Source organism: Lampris incognitus, chromosome 17 (genome assembly GCF_029633865.1).
Source record: "Lampris incognitus isolate fLamInc1 chromosome 17, fLamInc1.hap2, whole genome shotgun sequence".
NCBI lineage: Eukaryota > Metazoa > Chordata > Actinopteri > Lampriformes > Lampridae > Lampris > Lampris incognitus.
Window position 1 is genome coordinate 39,392,347 of NC_079227.1, and position 10,741 is coordinate 39,403,087.

Here is a 10,741-nt window from a genome sequence, read left to right on the forward strand (position 1 = left end):
TCCTGTATCATAGCTACATGTATGACGTTTTCAGCAACAAAAAAGGCGTGGAAATCAGTTTGGTATTCAGCGAGTTATGATTGATTAACTGCGCTGACAGTTCATTGCGCCTGCCAAACACATTACACTGAGTGGAGCGGGTGACCGGTCCAAGATGGCGGCCCCACGGCTCGTCAGCGCCAATAGGCAGTAGCGGTCGATGCGGCGTCTACTCTTTATATGTCTATGACATCAGAATCTGTAGAGCATTAGTAAGAATACGAGCAGGAGGCAATGAGATCCAGCAGGGGGCAGCACTGACAACCTGGGAGAAAACCTTCAGGTGAAAGCGACACACACTGGACTGCCACCAAAACAACCAACGAGGAAGAAGCGTCACTTCCTGCTTCAGCTGGTTGGAACCAGAACACGCCCTGTTAAAAAAGACCAACGATAAGAAAAGTGGTGAAGAGTGAAGAGACTGAAATACAACCAAACAAGTCTGGCCCACTTCAAGTACTGATGACACCCAACTTAACTATTGTTTCTTCAACTATCTATAAGTACTAATGTGTACAGTGTACTGTACATGTGTACTGATATGTATAGTATACTGTCTATATGTATAGTGTACTGTCTATATGTACTAATATGTACAGTGTACTGTCTATAAGTACTGATATGTATAGTGTACTGTCTATGTATATGTATAGTATACTGTCTATGTATATGTATAGTGTACTGTCTATAAGTACTGATATGTATAGTGTACTGTCTATGTATATGTATAGTGTATAGTCTATATGTACTGATATGATATAGCGTAGTGATATATAGTGTACTGTTTATATGTGTTTGTATTATAATGTAGTGATGCAGTATACTGCGTATATGTAGTGGTATTATAGTGTACTGTGTATATGTAGTGGTATTATATTGTAGTGGTATTGTAGTGTAGTGTGTATATGTGGACTGATGTGAACCAGTGTAAACCTGGTCTGGACTGATCTAGTGTTACTGACCTCTGGCCTTCCTCTTGTAGTAGATCAGACCTGCCAAAGACAAAATCAAACCCAGAAGCAGACCTGACGCTCCGGTGGCGATCTTGTTTCTGTCTGATTGTGGCATGGAGGGATCTGGAGAGACAGACACATGTCTCTATCTATAGACACATCTGCATGTTGACCTGTCTCTCTATGTCTTCATCACCTATCCATGGACAGAGACACAAATAGATACTCACTCCAGTCCACTTTCTTAGGAGAGGGGAAACTGGCGTGTTCCACCATGCAGGTGATCTTCTCTCCAGACCTGAGATGAAATAAGTGAAGAAGAAGAAAACACAGGAAATAAACAACATATCAACAATAAATAAGACACGATGTGATTGGATGAGGTAAGTCTGTACTTTCCTGTCTGTCTGCACAGAAACTATTCGAGTCTGATACTAAACATCAGCCCAGTTTAAAACACGGTATTAATACACAATAAATACTCTGTCGTCCATCTGGGATCTCACCTGTAAAGAGCCACGCATCCCACCTTAAATATACAGCTGGTGTCTACAGAGCAGACACGGAGGAGACACGTTCCACCTTAAACCATCACTTTGTGCTTTGTTTTCCAGTCATTGTGTGTGTGTGTGTGTGTGTGTGTGCGTGCGTGTGCGTGTGTGTGTGCGTGCGTGTGTGTGTGTGCGTGAGTGTGTAGTGTTAAAGTGTTGTGTATGTATTTGGACCGGTCCATTCGGTATTGAGTCTAAGTGTTCTGACCTGGGCGTGTACTCCAGGTAGGAGTGGATCTGGTAGTACCAATCACCATTTGCCAGCTCATCGGTGGAAGTGACGTCAGAGGTCACCGGCTGTCCGTCTCTCAGCCAGGTGACACTGATGTATTTGGGGTAGAAGTTGTAGACACTGCACATCAGCATGGCCGGATGTCGGCCACTATGGGGCCTCACTGAAGTCAGTCTCACACTGGGCTCAGCTGGTAAAGAATAATAATAATAATTATTATTATTATCATCATCGTTATTATCATCATCATCATCATCATCAGGGCTTGAAATTAACTTTCTGAATCAACGTCAAATGTGTAGAGTTGCTAATCCTCAGAGTATATAATGTTTGGGGCCACATGGTGGCGCAGTGGTCAGCGCAGTCGCCTCACAGCAGAAAGGTCGTGGGTTGGAATCCCGGGGTAGTCCAACCTTGGCGGTTGTACTGATGTGTCGTAGGTTAGCTTACATTATTACGACAGCGGCCCCCAGAGGAGTTACCATAAACTGATTTACGGCAGTGCCTAGCAGCGCTGGAATAAAGCATGTTAAACGGCTCTTCTGCAGTGAGTCGCCTCAGTCCAGCCCTCCGCATTGAGGACTAGACTCTGTTATAGCCGGACCTCAAACAGGACTCATGAAAACCCGGCACGTTACTGTAACATGAGACTCATGCTAGATCTGCTGGATGATGCAGATGCAGTAAATTCTGAAGCACTTATTTTGTTCCTAGACTTCTATGAGGCCTTTGACGTGATTGAACTCACGGTTCTGTTACAGTCCGTCGAGGCGTTGGGCTTTGGTAATAACTTTGTTGGCATTGTCAATATGTTTTACAAAGATATGAATAGTTCTGTTATGATGAACTTTAACAGCTGTAAAAGAGTCCAGATGAACAGAGGGCTCCGCCAAGGCTGCCCTGTTCCTCCTCCCTTATTTATTTGAGGGGCTGAATTCTTATCAGTTAATATCGAGAATGATGGACGTTTGGAAGGAATGTCGGGTTTTGGTGGAGAGTTAAAAATCTCACAACTGGCAGACGACACCACTTTGTTTTGAAGGACAAGAAGCACGTGAGGAACTCTGTTACCTCAGGTAACCAATGTTCCAGGGCCTCGGACCTGCGACTAAATGTGTGCACATATGGACTGTTGTCTGTACGTGATTGTAGCGATTGTGTAGTTGGAAACATCCGGTAAAAGAGTCCGTTAAGTATTTGGGAATATATACAACTACACATCTTACAGCTAGACAACATCTCCATTTCTCCAACAGATTAAAAAGACCAAGTCTGTCTTCAGGATTGGTCTTGGAAGGGGTTTCTCTATTTTAGGAGGAGTTCTCCTCTCCAAAGCAGAGGGCCTGTTTCGCTTTGTGGGTCCATCTGTGTCTCTATTGGTTTATGGTTCTACCGCCACAGAAGCAAATAGAACTTTCTTAAATGTCATTTGGAAGAATAAACCACACCAGCTTAAAACATGTGTCCTGTCCAGCAGTGAAGCAGAAGGAGGTCTGGAAGTTCTAGATTCCGTTGATTCTGGTAACACAACACACAAACACGCTCACACTTGTTGTGTGATGGTGAAATGTCCCATAAGTGTTGGACTGGTGTGGAGTCTCGTGACTCTGTCCCTCCTTTAACATGAGACACGTGACCTGGTGCTGTCTTCATCCAGAAGATGTGCTCTTCAACATCTGATTAATTGTGTTACTGCATATGCAACATGTGTACTCACAAACAGGAGTTGTGTAAATCACTACCTAAGATCCCTGCTTGTCTCCAAGAAGTGAGTCTTTCCTTAAACCTCTCAGCCTTGAAACAACAACACAAGTAACGAGCTGCTGACCTACTACCACACTTGTGTCCTGAGAGCCGTCTGTTACTTTACATGTGTACACGTGTACTCCTCTTCTGTTTCGTTGTGTGTCTGTTCTTTGTTTGTATTATGTTGTTACCATTTATTAGGGGTCCAAGCCCCAGGGGCTGGGGACCCCTATTGTTTCTGCTCAGATTTTTATTTTATTTTATTTTATTTTTTTATTTATCCGTTGGTAAAAGTGGTACTGCAGCCTACACCGTAACAGATTCTACAAAACCCTTGGGAGGCCTGGTACAGAACTACACACTTACCCCACAAGCAAAACATGACACTTGTCAACCAGTTGGTGGCGCTATTTTGAACGTAAACGCGTTTTGGCGTGTAACTCCCAAACCGTACATCGGACATGCAAAACCTTTACATGCACAGATTCACTGAGCATAGCTGAGTCACGTGGTATAGGCCACGCCCATTTCTGCTGTAATATCATTTCGCAAATTTGCGAAAATAGCCAAAACTACTTGTCCGAACTCCTCCTAGGCCGTGCGATCGATTTACACGAAACGTGGCACACATCATCTACAATCACTCAAGGCAAAAAAGTTGTCGAAAGAATTTTGATCCGTTGCTCGGTTTTGATTTGACAGATCAATGAACCTTGACTGAAAAACGGTGATTTTCCATGACGGTGCCATAACTCATCAATGCATTGACATATCAACTTGAAATTTTAGTCGTATGTCACGTATTGTCAAAAGATCCTAACTCCTGAAGTGCGTTTCATTTGTCCATTAGGGGGCGCTATAAATTGGAGAAGTTTATATCTCATAATTGGCAGCATGGACTTGGATGAAATTTGGGGTGCGCAATCTAGGACCGTACTGGAGTTGATACATACCTAATATTTTTTATTTTCACACATATTTGATCAAACTATTCCAAAATATCTTACAGGACACGTGACACTACCAGCATGACGTGTGAATGTGTTCAGATGTTTATCAGCTACGGTTTTTGTGTTATAAGCGTTTAAAGTGTAAGGGACAACATGCAGCTCTTTAACAGCAGCTATGCTATTGGTTCAAGGTGGCGGATCTTGTTCACAGCAACTCCGATTAACACGAAACTTGGTCCACCAATAAGTCATGACGCCCTGAGGCTCTGTGCATTATTTACTGTTAATTGGCCAATTTTAGACGTATGTGACGTATTGTCGAAAGGTCCTAACCCATGAAGTGCGTTTCATTTGTCCAGTAGGGGGCGCTATAAATTGGAGAAGTTTATATCTCATAATAGGCACTATGGATTTGGAGGAAATTTGGTGTGCACAATCTAGGCTCATACTGGAGTTGAGACATGCAATTTAGTCATAATTTAATAAGTGGGCGTGGCTTATAACAAAAATGTTAATTTCACCTGCGAAACTTAAAAAATGCCCCAAAATGTCCCCCAAATCCCCTGCACATCCTACAGAGCTGAGATGTTGTGAGCAGATCCAGTAAGTGATGCCAACACTTTGCTGCACTGCAACATAGGGTCAATTCAGAAGTCCGTCACTCTATATTTTTCAAAATATGAAAAATCATAAAACACAAACATTTCTGCACAGATTCATTCAATTGCTACCAACATCGCCACAGACATTCTGGAGAATGAACATATCAAGGGGGTCAAAGGTCATTCTAATCGGTCAAAACATGCATCCACACCAATGTACAATATATGCCTGTACAGTGTACAATATACCTAATATTTTTTATTTTCACGCATATTTGATCGAACTATTCCAAAATATCTGACAGGACACGTGACACTACCAGCATGACGTGTGAATGTGTTCAGATGTTTATCAGCGACGGTTTTTGTGTTATAAGCGTTTAAAGTATAAGGGACAACATGCAGCTCTTTAGCAGCAGCTGTGCTATTGGTTCAAGGTGGCGGATCTTGTTCACAGCAACTCCGATTAACACGAAACTTGGTCCACCAATAAGTCATGACGCCCTGAGGTTCTGTGCATTATTTACTGTTAATTGGCCACTAGGTGGCGCTATGCTGCAAAATCATGAAATGCGCTAAAATTATATATCCAAACTATACTGCTCAAAAAAATAAAGGGAACACCTAAAAACACAATATAGACCTCCTATGAATGAAATATTTCAGCTGAAAATCTTTATTTATTAGACAGAGGAATGTGTTTAGAGCAAAATAACCTAAGAATGATCAATGGAAATCAAAATCATTAGCCCATTAAGGTCTGGATTCAGAATCATACTCAAAATCAAAGTGGAAAATGAGAACATAGGCTGATCCAACTTCTGTGGAAATTCTTCAAGACGATTCAAAATGAGGCTCAGTAGTGTGTGTGGCCTCCACGTGCCTGTATGCACTCCCTACAACGTCTGGGCATGCTCCTGATGAGACGACGGATGGTCTCCTGAGGGATCTCCTCCCAGACCTGGATCAGGGCATCGGTCAACTCCTGGACAGTCTGTGGTGCGACATCGCGTTGGCGGATGGTACGAGACATGATGTCCCAGAGGTGCTCGATTGGATTCAGGTCTGGGGAACGTGCAGGCCAGTCCATAGCATCAATGCCCTCGACATACAGGAACTGCTGACACACTCTGGCCACATGAGGACGAGCATTGTCATGCATGAGCAGGAACCCAGGGCCCACTGCACCAGCATATGGTCTGACAATGGGTCTGAGGATCTCATCCCGGTACCTAATGGCAGTCATGGTACCTCTGGCTAGCACGTAGAGGTCTGTGCGGCCCTCCAAGGATATGCCTCCCCAGACCATCACTGACCCACCGCCAAACCGGTCATGCTGGAGGATGTTGCAGGCAGCAGAACGTTCTCCACAGCGTCTCCAGACTCTCTCACGTCTGTCACATGTGTTCAGTGTGAACCTGCTCTCATCTGTGAAGAGCACAGGGCGCCAATTGCGAATCTGCCAACCAAGATGTTCTCTGGCAAAGGTCAATCGGGCTGCACGGTGTTGGGCTGTGAGCACAGGCCCCAATTGTGGACGTCGGGCCCTCATACCATCCTCATGCATTCTGTTTCTCACTGTTTGAGCAGAAACCTGCACATTAGTGGCCTGTTGAAGGTCGTTTTGTAGGGCTCCGGCAGTGCTCCTCCTGTTCCTCCTTGCACAAAGGACCAGATAGCGGTCCTGCTGTGGGGTTGTTGTCCTCCTGCGGCCCCCTTCACGTCTCCTGGTGTACTGGCCTGTCTCCTGGTACCTCCTCCATGCTCTGGACACTGTGCTGGGAGACACATCAAATCTTCTTGCCACAGCACGCATTGATGTGCCATCCTGGATGAGCTGCACTACCTGAGCAACTTCTGTAGGTTGCAGATACCGCCTCACGCCACCTCTAGTGGTGAGGGCACTAGCAAAATGAAAAACTAACCAAAGATCGGCCAGAAAAGATGAGGACAGGCAAATGGTCTGTGGCCACCACCTGCAAATCCATTCCTGTTATAGGGGTTGTCTTGCAAATTGTCTAATTTCCACCTGGTGGAAATTAGACAATTTACCAAAAGGTGAAATTGATTCACAAATCAGTGTTGCTTCCTAACTGGACAGGTTGATATCTCAAAAATGTGATTGACTTGGAGCTACATTGCATTGCTTATGTGTTCCCTTTATTTTTTTGAGCAGTGTACTTGTAGGCTGTCAGTGTGATCAAACTGAAGCTTTGCAGCTAGCAGCTATGTACTCTTGTGAGCACCCTTCAGTAAAGGACATTTTATAATGCAAACCATTATCACCCCAAGTCCACTCTACTGCCCTTTGACACGGCTACACAACGCACTACAGGAGTATAACTACACATTTCTTTCAGAATCAGCAAACAAGTCACAGAATGACCCATAGCAGCTGTAAGATAAGCCTCTGCTTCCACATCTCTGGCTCAGACACCGCCATTAGCTGCGTCTGTTAAGAACTAATCTCAGTTTCCTGATGACGCCTTCACGCATTCACTGCATAGATGCTGAACTCAGATGCAGCATACTCATGCTTCATTATATCCTCCTACTCCCACTTCAGCAGGTTTAATTAAAACACAAATCAGTTCCCTGAAGCTCAGAACAAGGTTTCCAGCAGGCTGCATCTCTCCCACTTTACTGAATAACTCACTGCAAGGCTGCCAAGAAACCCTCTGAAGTTAGTGGAAGACAACCTCTTCGCTCCTGTCAGCCCCACACTTGCCTCGTCCATGGGAGGGAACACTAGAATTGTACTTCTCCTAAAACAGATACTACACGCTCTTCCACTGTTAGTACTCAGTACTTAACACTCAACATTGTTGACAAGTATGTACAGCCTAATACTACTCATTTCCCCACCTCATCCCTACATGTCATTATATTCTTTTAGACACATATGTTGTTTTTCTTCCAGCCCCAACCCACACGATGTTATGAACCTGTTCCGGGTTCATCAATAATCCTTTGTTGACGTCATAGATGATCAATAGTTGTGCGCTGTGTTCACAACCATCCTCATACACCATCTTGACGGACAGCTTTACGACCACCGTCGCTCTTTAAGACTGAGACTTGCATCCGTCTAATAAGCAAACAGCTCAACTAGCGAGGCTCCTACAGACAGCCAGACCCGACTTACATACATGGGGGCTTGGAGCCCGTTAATACCTGCTGGCAGCGCTGCTTTATGTCGGGGACTGTCTCACACCCTGATTGGGTTCTTCTGACGTAGTTGTGTAATGATACTGAACCTGATGTGTGTCCGTAATACTACACACCTGTTTTATGTACCATGTTCTATTGTTCAATAATACACACACACACACACACAAACACACACACACACACACACACACAGACACACAAAGACACACAGACACACACACAGACATACAGACACATGCACACAAACACACAGACACACACAAACGCGCACACACACACACACGCACAAACACACACACAGAGACACACACACACAGACACACATACAGACACACACACACACACACAGACACACGCACACAGACACAGACACACACAAAGACATACAGACACACGCACACACACACACAGACACACACACACACCGACACACACAACTCACAGACGCACGCGCGCACACAACTCACAAACGCGCGCGCACCTACACACAGATACACACAAACACACACACAGACGCACTCACGGTGACAAACACAGACACGCACGCACACACACACACACGGTGACAAACACACACACAAACACACAAACGGACACGCGCGCGCGCAAACAGAAACCCGCGCACACCGACACACAACTCAGAAGTGCGAGCACACACAACTCACAAACAGGCGCGCAAACTTACATACGCGCGCACACATACACACACACACGCACACACAAACACACACACAACCACACACACACAAACACACACACACACACACGGACACACACGCGCGCATACAAAAACGCGCGCGAAGAGACACGCGCGCACACCTACACACACAACTCGCAGACGCGCGCGCGCACACAACTCACAATCACGCGCGCTCACTTACACACACGGATACATGCATGCATAATAATAGTACTAATAATAGTAGTAGTAATAGTAGTAGTAATAGTCATAATAATAGTACTACTAATAGTAGTAGTAACAGTAGTAGTAATAGTCATAATTATAGTACTACTAATAGTAGTAGTAACAGTAGTAGTAATACTCATAATTATAGTACTACTAATAGTAGTAGTAACAGTAGTAGTAATAGTCATAATTATAGTACTACTGATAGTAGTAGTAACAGTAGTAGTAATAGTCATAATAATAGTACTACTAATAGTAGTAGTAACAGTAGTAGTAATAGTCATAATAATAGTACTACTAATAGTAGTAGTAACAGTAGTAGTAATAGTCATAATAATAGTACTAATAATAGTAGTAGTAATAGTAGTAGTAATAGTCATAATAATAGTACTACTAATAGTAGTAGTAACAGTAGTAGTAATAGTCATAATTATAGTACTACTAATAGTAGTAGTAACAGTAGTAGTAATAGTCATAATAATAGTACTACTAATAGTAGTAGTAATAGTAGTAGTAATAGTCATCATAGCAGAGCAGCTCACCTGTCTTATCCAGGGCAGCTCGGTACCTTGTCTCTATACCAGGTTTGCAGTACGTCTCTTTCTGAGCTCTCCTTTGTGCCAGAAATGCAGGATCGTTGTTCCAGCGCTCTGCGTTACGGATACCAAGTTCAGTGTATCCAACAAACTTCCCCACAGTGCTGTTAAACCTGATAAATTCTATCTTATTGAAATAATAAGAGTGTATGTACTCTATGTCAGGAAGCTCAGAGGAGGTGAACACACATGTGGCCAGGTAATAATGCAAAAACGCATCTGGAAGAGAAAGAGAAACAGGTTCAAGTTACTTAGTTGAATTGTTTTAAAGACAATAATTAAAACCTCTTTTCTAACAACACAGCAGAGTCCATCCAACAGAGACTGATTTACATATTTTATCTCACCTGCTCCATAGAAACCCACGACCAGGAGGGAGCAACACACAACAAGGCAGCATGAAGCCATGTGTCTGTCTTGCTGATGAACACAATAAACTGTCCTCCTTTACAGACTGACTGGTGTGGACTGCCCCCTGGACATAAACCAGTCCACCACCCAATCACCTCACTGGGCTGGCTAGCTCTCCCAACATCAGCCAATAGAAAAAACAGAGGCCTGCCACGTCATCTGTTACCAGGTAGAGGGTAGAGCCTAATGCTGGAAAGGGACAGAAACTCACAGGTTCGAGCCTGTTCGGGGACTGAGAAGCTTTGGCCGGTGACAGAATGACAAGAGGACATGTGTTGTTAGTATAGCGCCCCCTAGCTGCAGGACACTCAACATGTAGACAATACACACTCAACATGTACACAATACACACTCAACATGTACAAGAACACACACACACACACACACACACACACACACACACACACACACACACATATGTGTGTGTGTGTAGAGCCGAATAATGCCGTGAAGGAGGTTGCACATTTCCTCATGTTAGGGTACTTGTCCTCTGTAAGTAAGTTCCAAAACTCTCCATGCGCCCTGGACTTAAGCTGAATGTCAGCCTGTACTGTCAGCATCTCATCCTCCACTGCAAACGAGT

The 10,741-nt window shown here is 44.1% G+C and overlaps 1 protein-coding gene across 1 annotated transcript; it reads right to left on the reverse strand.

The window, feature by feature from the left end:
- Positions 1 to 387: 387 nt before the first annotated feature.
- On the reverse strand, positions 388 to 9,979 carry LOC130128003 (H-2 class II histocompatibility antigen, E-S beta chain-like; the record flags this gene model as incomplete). Its single annotated transcript, XM_056297714.1, has 5 exons — positions 388 to 413; positions 1,002 to 1,115; positions 1,223 to 1,290; positions 1,752 to 1,965; positions 9,694 to 9,979. Coding segments are annotated over 5 exons (708 nt in total), but the record flags the coding sequence as incomplete, so codon positions are not given.
- Positions 9,980 to 10,741: the final 762 nt, after the last annotated feature.